This window comes from Magnolia sinica, chromosome 6, assembly GCF_029962835.1.
Source record: "Magnolia sinica isolate HGM2019 chromosome 6, MsV1, whole genome shotgun sequence".
Taxonomy (NCBI): Eukaryota; Viridiplantae; Streptophyta; class Magnoliopsida; order Magnoliales; family Magnoliaceae; genus Magnolia; species Magnolia sinica.
In genome coordinates, this window is record NC_080578.1 from 102,771,650 (window position 1) to 102,785,325 (window position 13,676).

A 13,676-nucleotide genomic window follows, 5' to 3' on the forward strand; every position below is an offset into this window, starting at 1 on the left:
ATCTACCTTGTAATCGTTCCATCACATGTTTCTACTATCAGATGCTTTGCGAACCATTATGAAAGAGGAAGGGTGGCGTGCACTTTATAAAGGGGTTGGGCCTAGCCTTTTACTTGTAAGTTACTCGATTATACACCATCTTTTGCTAGACGTTGCTAATAGAAATGACAATCATTTTATTTCAACACATTCTATCTTTTTGGTTCAATGTCGTTGGCCATACAAGTAAATTAAACTGATGATTTCCTTTGGAACTGCTTTACAATTGTTTGATTTCTTTCATCAATAGATGTTTGAGTTGGAATGTTGTCTGTGTATTTTCTTATTAAATTTGTAACTATGTAGCATTGCATGTGTTTCATTGTTGGACATGGACATGAGGTGTTAGACATAGGGAACTTGGAGAAGCTGACTCAACACATCCGAATAAAGATGATCATTGTTATCAGCAATGGTAGCTTTGCCCTAGTTATTTGAGGTTGGCTTCACATGTCCATATAGATATATAATAATATCGAAAAGCCAAAACTGTATTATTATGCAAATTTAGTCCATAACATATAGAAAATGTATCGGTGGTAGAAGGGTAGAACAAATAATATACTGAAGATGTATCTACAAGACTACAACTAAATTTGAGTTATATTATAATGTATTAATATTGATAAATTACAATAACAAAGGGCAAACCATGGCTTTTTCGTTATAGTTTTACAACTTGTGTTCACCATGTTTGACATAGCAATCTTTTTTAGAGAACAGGGCATCCTTGTTACATAAATTTGTTTATTTAAAGGAAGAGAGATGCTCTAGTGTTCTCAATCCCTCTAAGTTATAGTACTCCTAGTTATGCTGGGATACTTAGTCCAATCCATTGATCCAGACTGTTCATTAGGTCGAAAGCACATTTCATTGTCTAAATGCAAACATCACTCCATGCTGACAAATGTTAACCATTTGTCAATGGCCTTAAATATGGATTGTCATGATTACTTACGCAAAAATAGGTCCAATCAACAATTTGATAATTAGTACCAATCATGGATTGTTTATGATTCCAAAGAATCCTTTCGCTAGGCAATCATAACCATACCATCCATGCCTTGGAAAAGGGATGGCTATAGAAAATAAGGTCAAATTAAGGATGATCGAAGCATCTGATCACCACAATTTTTTCATGGTGGCCCATGAAATGTGTGTGGACTTAACATGCAGTTCTGATCAATCAATTGGACTAAGTGACCGATGCTACTAGGAGCACTATAACTTATAGTGCTCTGAGAGCACTGGAGCATTTCTGTTAAAAGAATAACTGTGAGGAAAGAAACAATAGTTGGGGTTACAAACATAGGGTGAAAAACGAGGCAAGACATTTATAACAAAGGGAAGATGATTTCTTCAAACAAAGATGTGTGCACCTGCTATTTCCATGTCCATCTTCCACTGATAAATGGACCCAATTCCTCACCATGTTTTCATCACCCCTTCCCAAACACATTCCCCATTGTATGAAGCCTTGTCCCCTTTCTATAGCATGTGTCAGTGAGAAGATGAAAATATGAGATCAGCAAAACAGCTTAATTGAGTGCTGCAGCAATAGGGGCCAGTGGTTTGACGGGTGCTACCTCTTTGAGGGCAACCTATTACCATACCTCCCAAGAACAAAAAGTGGAGTTAGGGAAAAAAGAAAAGAAAAGAAAAGAGGTGAGATGAGTGCTCACAACATTTTATGGTGCATTCTTAGTTCCTTTTCACTCAGAGTGTGGAGTGTAAGAAAATGTCTAAGCTTATTGGCAAAGCTAGAAAGCATGTTTTCAGAGATGAGAAAGAGACTTTTGGATTCTGATTCCAATGAGAGAGTGAATGCAATAGGTGGCCATGGCACAAGAACCAGAGGGAGTGAGTGCCGCTACCATGCATAATTCCAGATTTCATTTCACATTGAGCTTTGTGATGTTATTATCTGCAGAACCTAACTCATTACATAATGTCATTGGCGTTTTTTGTGATTCTATGTATCAATCTATCTTCGACTGTGGGTATGAGACTTCTTGAATGGTTAGAGTTGGAACTTGTAAGTTATGGAAGTTTACATTGCAAAATGTCCTTTTGTCTAACTATAACTCGTAAGTTGATTTGTAATTTGACTATGCTGAGTTGGAAACTAGAAACTATAATGCTAATTAGAATTGCAAATTGATCCATCCTAGTACCAGAGAACTCTTATCCGTTGCCTTGCTAGATCTTAATATTTTGTTGCTTGTTAGACTTCTTTAATCCTTTAATTATCTTTTTTTTTTCCTCTCTCTCTCTCTCTCTTAAGAAAGCAACTTGATACCCACATGCTTGAACAGCTGAACATCTTCTGTATCTGAACACTTTAAAGTCTGGTATCATCCATGCTCTTGCTTTCCAAGACAAGCACACTTTTATTCAAGGTTGAGTGTAAAAGAAATCTTGATATGCAACACATTAGAAAAAAAAATGATATGCTTTTTATTGGTGCAACGATTCCTTAGGTATCTCATGGTGCTATTCAGTTCACAGCTTATGAGGAACTCCGTAAACTTTTTGTCCGCTTTAAACATAATCAAGGGAAGGGAAATCGGGCACGTGAGGATAAATTATTGGTAAATTCCTATAATCCCTTGTCTTCTTTTATTTACCATATGAAATGAATGTTTTCAGATTCTGGTACATGTTTTATTCATGGATCCATATTGAGGTTTGTCATTGAGATAGTAAAACATTTGTAGAGCTAGTACTGGATCTTGAATTTGAAGAGCAAAGCATCTACTCTTGGGCCCTTTTATTGTAATTAAAAGCAAAAATAATGTTCTAATTAGCAAGTGAGTATCTATTTGAGATTTATACTGTGGTTTTGCTAACTGACTCACTTTAGTAGCTGAATTTGAAAATCTGATTTAAGACTTAAACACTTGACTATATTGATTTGGACAAGGTAATAAGGCATTTGCAAGACGAGATCCCATGGTGTATGTTGTTTACAGATGACATAGTTTTGATTGACAAGATGAGGGAGGGTGTGGAGTGTAAACACAGAGCTCGATTTATGTAGGAGTGCTTTTGAATCTAAAGGATTTAAATTTAGTCAGACTAAAACAGAGTATATGGAGTGCAATCTTAGGGGGTGTTTGTTTTCTCATTTACCATCATAAATGGTGGTAAATGAGTAATAGTACCTTTTGAATGTTGTTTGGGAGAAAGGGGAACCACTGTGTATTTATGCCTCAATTTTCAGATTTGCCTTTTTGAAAAACAGATGGGGATTGCATGAGTGAAATATGTTGGTTCTACCATGATGTATCTGTTTGATCCACACCTTCCATCCATTTTAGCTTATTTTAGTGCTTGAGCCCAAAAATGAGAGACATTATAAGATCAAGTGGACCACACCTTCTAGGGTCCATAGTCACGTTTATCGATGATCGAACCTGTTCATAAGGCCAGACAAACATGAAAGAATTGAAAACACAAATATCAGCTTCATCCAAAACTTCTGTGGCCCCAAAGAAGTTTCCAACGGTAGGCATTCAGTTCCCCCTGTTTCAAGTGGTGTGGTCCACTTGTGCTTTGGACCTTTCTCATTTTTAAATTTTTTTTTTTTTTGTAATTCCCTAAAATGAGCTGGTACAATGGATGGACGGCATGGATCAAACACATACATCAAGGTGGGCCCTACATAATTTTTTCTCCTCCTCGGTGTTAGTGTCAAAAGGTAGTAGCTGTCAACATCACCTCGCATGAATTGCTTTGGGAAGTTATGATTATTTTTCTGCCCTCATTTACCACCATTTACATATGTAAATGGAAAACAAACAACCCCCTTAGTAACAATAGGAGTGGAAATGAGGAATTAATTAAGATTGTTGACCAAGAAGTTTCCTAAAATGACCACTTCTGATATCTTGGCTCGACAATTGATGAAAGCAGAGAGATTTAGAAGGATGTTGCTTATAGAGTTAAAGATGGACAGATGAAGTGGATGTGTGCCTTTGGAGTTTTTATGTGATCGCTGCATACCAATCAAACTGAAGGGGAAATTTTATAGGATAGCTATAACACCAGCCATGCTTTATGGGATAGAATGTTGGGCAATTAAGGAGCAACATGTTCTTGGGATGAGTGAATCTGCTATGAGGATGTTGAGATGGATGGGCACAAAGAGGAGGAAGGATATATTTAGAAATTAATGCATTTGAGGGAACTAAGTAGTAAGTCCAATGGGTAGAAGATGAGGGAAAGTAGACTTAAAGAGTTTGGTCATGTGCAGTGGAGATGAAGAATTGCGCTGGTTAGGAGTGAGTTGGTGCAAGTTGAAGGCTCTAAAAGAGCAAGAGGAAGGCTCAAAAGGGCATGGGTAGAGGTAGACAGGTAGTAAGAATAGACTTGAAGACCTAAGGTCTAATTGAAGTTATGGCCCTTATAGAGTGGAATGTCAGAAAAGGATTCATGTAGCTGACCTCAATTAGTTGGGATAAGGCTTGGATGATGATAAGTTGGCTTTTCTGGGAAGCTTTTATTCTACATTTTGAACATACCTAAGTAGAAGTCTGTGTCATTTATCCCAAAGAAAAAGATCATTATAAGCATTGCTTGATTGAGCATGAACTTTGTTTGGTGGGTTTGAAATTATTTTCAACAATGATGTTTGTGATGTTGGAGGTTATGATGGTGAGGATGAGGATGACATCAGAGGTTCGGGAGCTCAAATCTTCACCCAGAGCCTTGATGTTGGCACAAGTTTGTGTTGACTAAAGACTGAAGTAGGGTTGTTTTTTTATTTTTATTTTTATTTTTTTAAATGTTATTAATTTCTTTAGATGTTCAACTTTTTTTTGCTAGAGTAGAGCGACAGCAATAGATGATAAATCACAAATTTTTATGCACATACAATCACGAATGCACTTCTCTAATTGACATGTACTGATTTAAGAGAAACACTCATGCACTTTCTGTTAACAATGTGGCATCATGAGAAGTTGTGATGCATCAAAGGTCACGTATAATGCCATGCTTCAACAAAATAATGATTAGAAACCTCTCAGCCACAAAACTTTGAAATTGAAGGCTGCATAATTTGCCATAAAACTCATCTAGATGCATGAAAAATAGTCGATAGTGTAAATTTAACAAGCAAATGTCTCATACTATTTGATTTTGGGGCTTTACTGTATCTAACAATGGGGTGGCGAAGATTTGTGCTTTAAGTACATTGTGTTCGAAATATCGGTATCACGTTACGTATCGCATCCTCAGGATATTGATATGTATCAGTTATCATGCATGACATATCGTTTGTATCGGGTAATTTATCGCACTTTTTAGGAAACATTGGGAAAATGGTTAAATTTTTTAAAGAAACTTCAAGGATTGTTAAAAAAGACCTTAATAGGCACTTTCAAATCATAACATCTCAAAAAAGAAGTGCACATAATATGTTTCCCTTGTATAGGATCCTAAGCTATGTGTTGTCTAACTGAACAAATGTAACTATATTCAAATTGAATGCATAACATTCAGAGTGCATGTGATGATCATTTCATCAAACACTCCTAAATACTTCGAAAATAGTCTCAATTGGCAGCTAGCTAGTTGAAAGGAAATTTTGAAAGAAAAAAAAATATTTTATTATATTTAATTAAAAAATATTTTTTATTTTCTGAAAATTGACAAGGACTTCGAATCAGTAGATCAACCCTCATTCATGCTTGATTTCATGTTTGAAGTGCAACATTGCAAGTAATTTGAGGGAAATTTTCAAAAATTTCCCAATTTCCCCCAAATTGGATCACCTACACTCAAACAAATTAGAGTGTATGTGATGATCATTTCATCAAATACTCCTAAATACTTTGAAATTGATCTCAATTGATAGCTGGTTGAACGAAAATTTTGAAAAAAAAAAGACATGGAGAACATGAAGAACTAATGGATATCGAAATCAAAGCTCCAACTCCATGATTTTTCATGCAAAACATGAAGACCAATGGATTTGTAACCATTTGACACTGATTTAACATTAATTTTTTTAAAAAAAAGGATCGGAAATTGAAAATGCTCACCGGATCGAACATGAGGGATGTATCGGCACTACTCGTGCTACATGTTCAAGGCACACAGACAGTCATACTCTGCTGGAGCATCAAATAACTTATATGCTATATGAGAAACAGAGAAAGATAGCAAAGCATGGTTTTCAATCTATGCACATAAGCATATGATTGGAAAATGAGCTGACCCATGCGGAGAATACATTAGTTAGTTAATTAATTCACGTTAGAGAAAATAATTCTCAATAAGGAAAAACATGGAATGCACCTTTTTTTTTTCTTTCTGTTTCTTTGGTATTGTTCCTCAAAGTCGAGAAAAGGTATTATGTGGGACTCCTGATACTGGTTTGTTTCCTTGGCTGGGGCCCTGAAACCATTGTGCCATTATGCAATTGAGTTCATCTCCCAGGTTGAATGTTGAGTTGCTGACTTAGCTGAGTCTATTACTAGCAAAGCTCTCAGATCATTAATAACATGGGTAGACACCAGATATTGGCTTCAGATTCTGGGAAGCCGACTTTCTTCCTCTTTTATCATTGTTAAAAAGTATTGATCTTCTGTTGTTGCAGAACTCTGTTGATTATGCCGTGCTGGGGGCTTCTTCTAAAATTGCTGCCATTCTGTTCACGTACCCTTATCAGGCAATTTTTCTCTGCTTAGAAGCTCTAGTGCTTATTTGAAGGGCTGAATGAGAATTCTTTCATGTGCATTTTGGTGACTGTTGAATTGTTATTTCAGGTCATACGAGCACGCCTTCAGGTAATAATTGCTACTCTTTCCTTAGGACACAACGGAATTCACAGTGAAATTTTCTGCATATTTGTGGGGCCTAACTGCCTATGCAGTGCCAACCTGGCTGGTGATCATCGCCATTTTGCATGGCGCTAACCCATAAAAGGACAAGCACCAACCTAGCTAGGCTGTGCTGGCAATGTGGGCCCTACAGCGCAGGAATACTTTGCTTCCCAAATTTGGTCCAAACCAGCCCTTGGAGGCTAGGAGTGATTTTCATACTTCTCATAATTTGGAATGTCTAGTAGAGATGCTAAAAGCTTGTGCTCTGCAGCAAAGACCCAGCATTGAAGGAATCCCCAAATACATGGATAGCTGGCATGTCGTTAAGGAAACTGTTAGGTGAGATTTTTCCCACCCAACACCTTGCAGATTTCTTATTACTACCATGAACGGTTCTTCTTGGTAGATAAAGAGTTATTCATTAGTGAAAAGGGGCATGAACAACACTGCGAAACTTGACTCTCTTCCAAGGAAACCTGCAGCTGGAGAGAATCCCAAAACCAAGCTTGTTGCTTTAGATTCGGCACAACTTGGAATTGGGGAAATGTAGTTACCTGATTATATGTTCCCATGTGCTCCCACTGGTGAAATGATCAGAACCACCTGGATTGTGTGTGTCCGCAGCCTGCGGGACCAGATACTTTGGTGGTCCATGGTCGACCAACCCTCGAATCATCGGAAATTCAGCAACTCTGCTCATGTAGTTATGCAGGCTGCATTGGGACACCTCGCCATCATAGTATTAAAAAAATGATCACTTTATGGCAGTAACAGCCATTACGTTAAGGGTTGTTATGAAAAAGGGCCACATTGTTGATCACTTTATGGAAGTAACAGACATTACATAAAAGGTTGTTATGAAAAAGGGCCACATTGGCACCACTACAGGGTCAATACACCATTACAAGCTGATACGACTATATAGGGCTCATTTTGAAAAAAAAAAAAAAAAATATTTTCAAAATTTCTTTCATTTTACCTCTTTAAAAAAAAAAAAACTTTCTTTCATTTTCCCACTTTTTTGTTCATTTCAACCATGAAGGAAGCTTAGAAACTAAGTTCAAATTAGATGTAGGACTATTTTGATGATCAAAACACAAAATTTGAGTAGTTAGAAAGGAGGGAGATAAAAATATAAAATTCTTCCATGGCATTGTAAGTGCCAAGGCTAGCAATGACCGGATTTGCAGCATTATGGTGGAGGATAAACAACAGGTGTGTGCCGTCATCGTGCAATTCTCAAAAAGTTGTTGGAAGCTGAAGGGTGGAGGAGGCTTACATTGGATAACTTGGCGTTCAACCAGATTTCTTCGAATGGAAGTGGAAGACCTCAAAAAACCTTTTACCTTGGAAGAAATCAAAGAGACAGTGGACCTTGGCTCCAGTGCTGGATGGTTTTCCTATTGCCTTCTATCAAGTTTTTTGGGAAGTTGTGAAAGTGGACGTCTTCAAATATCTTACTTAGCGAGGGAGGCTGATTGTCTGCGGAGTTGGGAGCATCCTTTATTGCTATTATTTCAAAGATTGAAGGTGTAGAGAGGCTTTGCGACTTTATGCCTATAAGTTTTGTTGGAGGTCCTTAGATGATATTGGCAAATATTTTGGCTACGAGGTTTCGGATGGTCCTAGATAAGTTGATCTTGGAGTCTCAGGGAACCTTTGTAACAGGAAGGCAAATCTTTGACAACACGCTCATTGCTCATGAGTGCATTGATGCCTGCTACAGGTAAAAGAAGGGTATTGTATGTAAGCTGGACACAGAGAAGGCATGTGACCATGAATGTTAGGACTTGGGAGTTTCTCGATTATTTGTTGGGTAGGTTGTGGTGTAGTCCTAAGTCGATGAGGTGGACACAAGAGCGTGTCTGATTGGTGAGGTTCTCTGTTCTCGCCAATGGCTCTCCTAAAGGCTATTTTTTAGGCCCCCTTTCTATCTGTGGTGCTGGCCAAGGCTTTCAAGTAGAATGTTGAGTCAGGGTCAAGAAGTTGGGTTGATCAACGACTTTATGGTGGGAAGAACAGGCCCTCAAATTTCGCATCTTAAGTTTGTTGATTATACCATTCTATTGGGCGACATGGACGTTGAATCGGTGGACAACATAAGGAAATTAGTCAATTGCTTCGAGGTGGTCCTCAATCTAAAGTGAATGTAGCAAAGAGTGAGCTGTTAGGAGTGGGTACTTCCAAGGAGGTGGAGAATCTTGCCAAGGTGTTCAGGTGCCATGCAGGATCTTTCCTGTTGACATATCTTCGGCTTCCTCTTTGTATTGGAAAAGCCTATGAAGAAGTTATGGGATAGGGTAATAGAAAAGGTTGAGATAAAGCTTTTCGAAGTGGAAAAGCCGGCACTTGTCTTTGGGTGGTAGGCTCACTTTGATCAAGGTTGCATTGTCAAACCTCCCTCTATACTACATGTCCCTTTTGAAATGCCCAACATAAATTCTGAACATGTTTGAGAGATTTGAGGACGGATTTTTTTATGGCAAGGGGCGAAGAGAGGAAAAAGTTTCACCTTTTATATTGGGAGAGGTGTGTAAGCTATACTAGGAAGGAGTGGGAGTTAGAAGGCTAGAGACTATGAATTCTAAGCTTCCTGACAGGTGGATGTTGAGGTTTGATACAAAGGAAGACAGATTATGGAGAGAGGTAATAGCTAGCAAATACGGATTGCGAAAACCGGATTGGTGTGTGAAGGAGTTGATGATGTATAGGGCATGTGGAAAGGGGTGACTAGTGTGACCGGCAAGGTCAAGGAAGGTGTTCGATTCTCTTGGGGGGATGGTAAGAGGGATTCGGTTTTGGGAGTACTTGTGGTTTGGGGAACCCCCTGTAAAGGAAGTCTTCCTGAGGCTAGCTAGTTTGGCCCCAGACATGGAAGTATCCATAGGTCGATGTTGTCCTTATGCATGTAGTGCAATGGTATGGGCTCGTCCCTATCGAAGGAATCTAATAGATGATGAGGTTGAAGAGTTTGCGCAATTGCTGGAGTGTCTCCATGGATTATCCCATCCCAGGCAAGAGAGACTCAATGGTTAGGCTGATGGATAAGTCAGGTTACTTTTCGGTTCAATTTATAACCTACTTGGGTCCTCTTCGTTGGGTGTGAACGGTGGCTTTTCGCTGTTTGTGTGGTCTCATGGGGCTCCTTCTAGGGTCACAACGTTCACGTGGGTGGTGGAAAGGAGCCAAGTGCTTATGGATGAGCTCTAGAAGAGAATGATGGTTCTGCTTAACTGTTGCATCATGTGTTAGTGGGATGTAGAGACGGTGGACTGTTTGTTTATTCATTGCCCCTTCACTTAGAAGGTTTGGGAGAAAGTTATAGCCTCCTTCAACATGGGAAGCTAGCCCTTTTGGTGGTCTGGGCCATTTGGGTGAAAGAAACAAGCAAAGCTTCTGGAACAAAAGCAGGTTAGAGCAGCATGTATTTAATGAAGGTTTGATGTAATTAGTTGGGTGTTCTGTCTTAGGGACTTTGGCCAGGATGATTAGCTGGTGCTTTCCGAGCTGTAGTTGTTGTAATTCTTTTAGCTTTTGCTCCTTTTGAATAAAGTTTGTTATCTTTGAAAAAAAAAAGAGTGGGATTCGTTGAACTAAAGCGAAGTATACATTTTTGGGAAGTATCGAACGGGGCAAGCTATCTTTTTTTCCTTTTTTTCTTTTTTCTTTTGCCCATCTTCATTTTATTGTACTTATATGTAATGGTCTCCAGGCCACCAAATTATGCTTGATTTGTGTTCAATTAGTGCCTATTTGGTTGACTTTTAAAAAGAATACATATTTGGGATCCTCACCTTTTTTAAAAAGAGTTTTACCAACAATTTTAAAGTCAGAGAAAAAATTTCGGCTGTTATAGGACCATGTCGTCTAATAAGACCGTATTATGTCAGCAGGAAAGCTGGCCAATATGCTGGTTGCTACCATTACATAATTCCTTGCTTGCCATAGGCCCCACTTGCACAAGTTATGGAGTGGAGGTTCATATATATTTACTGGGATGAAACCTAGTTTAAGTCACCGTGTGGCAGAGGAAATCATGCCAGGGTTACATCACAGATCGTGTACGATTTTAATAAGAAACTAAGACTTGGCTTTTTCTGTTTGCAGATTTGAGGGCATTCGGGGGTTTTACAGGGGTATCACATCCAACCTGCTAAAAAATGTCCCTGCTGCTTCTATAACATTTGTGGTGTATGAGAATGTCCTCAGCCTATTTAGACTGACAAGAAGCAGCAGCTGATGTGTTTATAGAGATCCGCTAGCACTCATTCGCTGTGTGACACATCTGACTGTGCATTTGGTGACCCCCACTGTTCAAATGATCTGATGCAAATATCAGGTCAGCCCAGTCATCAGGTTGCTTCACATGTATGTTGAATGTTGACTCTCTGCAATCTTTTTATTTTTTTCCCAACCGTCCATTGTTTTCATCCAGGTGTACCGGCGTGATGACTGGATCAGCCTGATTTCAGCAACCTGTCAAGTACATGGTGGGCCTACCTTACACACCGCTCAGATTTCTAACATGCACACCTGTTTGGCATGGTGGGCTGGAAACCCATGTTTGTAATCATATTCTTTCTTCAAAATTCTTGTCTCCAGATCTGTTAGTCCTACATGCCCAGTTGACTTTTCTCAGCTCATCACCAGACCAAAGACTGCCACTTATAGATGGGCTACAAATTCCACAAAAGGAGAAAGCTTACTTAATTTGTAGGTTTTCACTTTTCAGGCTACAAATATATTCAGCTTATGTTGTCATGCATGTATCATCTGAATGACAAGTCCAGAAATTTTCCTTGGCGAGTTTGATATCGAGATGTCAAGATCATTTCAACCACATTTTATTTTATTTTTTAAGGGTCATCTGGAACCTTGTATTTCGATTTAAACTTAAGAATCCAAATCCAGGATTTTCATTCTATCAATTGTGTTTGGCAGCCTGGATTTTCAATCCTATGGAATCTAGAAACTGTACTTGGCAACTTGGATTTTTTTTATTTAAAAAAAAAAAAAAGAACAAGAAAAAAGCTACTTTATAGAGGGGAGGGAGGGAGTAGTTTATTATTATTATTATTATTATTTTAAAAGGCAACAACAGAATATTTTAAAAAGAAAAGTGCAAAGATGGCGCAACAGCTACAAACCAAGGACTAAGTACAACTCTAAAAGGTCTTTCAACCCATCTGTACAAGAAGCCCATTCTGCTATGTTTAACAAAGCCCTATTAAGGACCTTCTACCTTAGCTATTTTCATTTTGGAAGCACCTTCCATTCCTTTCTCCCCATTTAGCCCAAAGACCATTCAACAGGCCTAGCCTCCAAAAACCCCTAGCTTGCTTCTGTATGTGTGGCGGTTAGAGACAATTGAAGATCTTTGGATTTTGCAGATTTTGCAACCCGCATTTTAGAGAAGAATAAAAGATTGCCCGTTTGAGGATTTTCAACTGTAGGTGGATCTGAAATCCACCAAAATCCCGGGTGCCAAACACAAGTTGGAATCAAAATCCATGCTGCCGAATGGCCCCTTATCAGCTCTGGTTTGGTTGAGCTTGGATTAAACACGTCGATGTTTCATTTTGGTAGTAAATCTGACACACATGCCACACTTGTGCCAACATGCTCACATGTGTGAGATCAAGCTGTACCTTAGATGGACCCAACGTGTAGATTGCCCTTGCAACATAATCAGGTGGTTCTGTTGATTGGCTGGGGTACTGTGTACTAAAACAAATGCTCTTGCAGAAGTTAATCAACAATCCTCATTTGAAACACACATATGAGCAAAACATCTTCTGTCTCAACATACTGGGACCCTCCTAATAGACAGCTTGGATATCACACATGTGCCGCATTAGTATATTTCAAGCCATTTTGGAGGAGCTAAAAAAGCTCAATGTGCCTGAAACTTTCTAGCAACAGATTCTTGCAACATTGCTACCTTTCCCTATGATGCATCGAGCATGGCCTCATTCAGCTAAGAACTAAAGGTGAAATTGGTTTATGCTTCCCAACCATCCATCATGTATTTTGCCTAACTGAATCTACTCTCATATCTGAAAGATCAGGAACTGGAAGCATTGTAACTGATCTGATTCCAAAAAAAAAAGAAACTCTCGAATCAACTGGTTGACACCAGTGCTATCTAAATCATATGGTTCACAATGTAAGTCGTATTCATCTTGTTGCATCATATGGGTGTACAAATAATTGAAGGTATGAATCATAAAATTCTAATTGTAATGCATAGGGGTGTGAACGATTCACAGTATGATTCATACCACGATTCTTATTCTATGATATAAACAGTACGAATCATGTCCTATCATATGGGTGGCAAATCTTGTATGGTACAATTATCTTTTTGAATCATACTATTATCATATTTACCGTATGAAAGAGATAAATGAGCCCAAAAAATCTTTAAAATTTCAAATTTTCAATTATTTATTTATTTATTTTCTTAAATTTTAAATTTTTTGTTCATTTCCTTTTTTTTTTTGTTAACCATTTTACTTTTAAAATGTCCTCTCCTATTGAAAATTCCTCCATTTGATCTTTTAGGAGGTGGGATTTTTTAAAATAAAAAACCCAAATCAAATAAATTAAGATACCATGTTATTTAGCTAACAGAATTGGATGCCACCTTTTCCAACATGATTGAATCTTAGGGGAAAACCTTTGGGAAGGCAAGCACACAAGGGCATTTGTTTTCCTTGATTAGACATTTACAAATTTTTCTATTATTAAAAAAAGATAAGGCAATCCATTTGCTTTTTAACCAAGGAATGGAAAACCTGGTGAATG

General features: G+C 38.2%; 1 protein-coding gene across 8 annotated transcripts in view; it reads left to right on the forward strand.

Annotated features, from left to right (window-relative positions):
- The window catches only part of LOC131249344 (folate transporter 1, chloroplastic), a 34,504-nt gene extending 22,795 nt beyond the window's left edge, over nucleotides 1-11,709 (forward strand). The window contains exons 6-13 of one of the 8 annotated variants that reach the window (XM_058250034.1): nucleotides 42-115; nucleotides 2,520-2,630; nucleotides 6,644-6,715; nucleotides 6,813-6,833; nucleotides 7,141-7,208; nucleotides 10,977-11,208; nucleotides 11,305-11,359; nucleotides 11,472-11,632. In XM_058250034.1, coding sequence (XP_058106017.1) covers nucleotides 42-115; nucleotides 2,520-2,630; nucleotides 6,644-6,715; nucleotides 6,813-6,833; nucleotides 7,141-7,208; nucleotides 10,977-11,109 — 479 coding nt within the window. In that variant the 3' untranslated portion in view covers nucleotides 11,110-11,208; nucleotides 11,305-11,359; nucleotides 11,472-11,632. Of the gene's footprint in view, nucleotides 1-41; nucleotides 116-2,519; nucleotides 2,631-6,643; nucleotides 6,716-6,812; nucleotides 6,834-7,140; nucleotides 7,209-10,976; nucleotides 11,360-11,471 lie in introns of all 8 variants that reach the window. The other 7 variants (XM_058250035.1, XM_058250033.1, XM_058250031.1 and 4 more) reach the window with 7 other exon arrangements.
- Nucleotides 11,710-13,676: the final 1,967 nt, after the last annotated feature.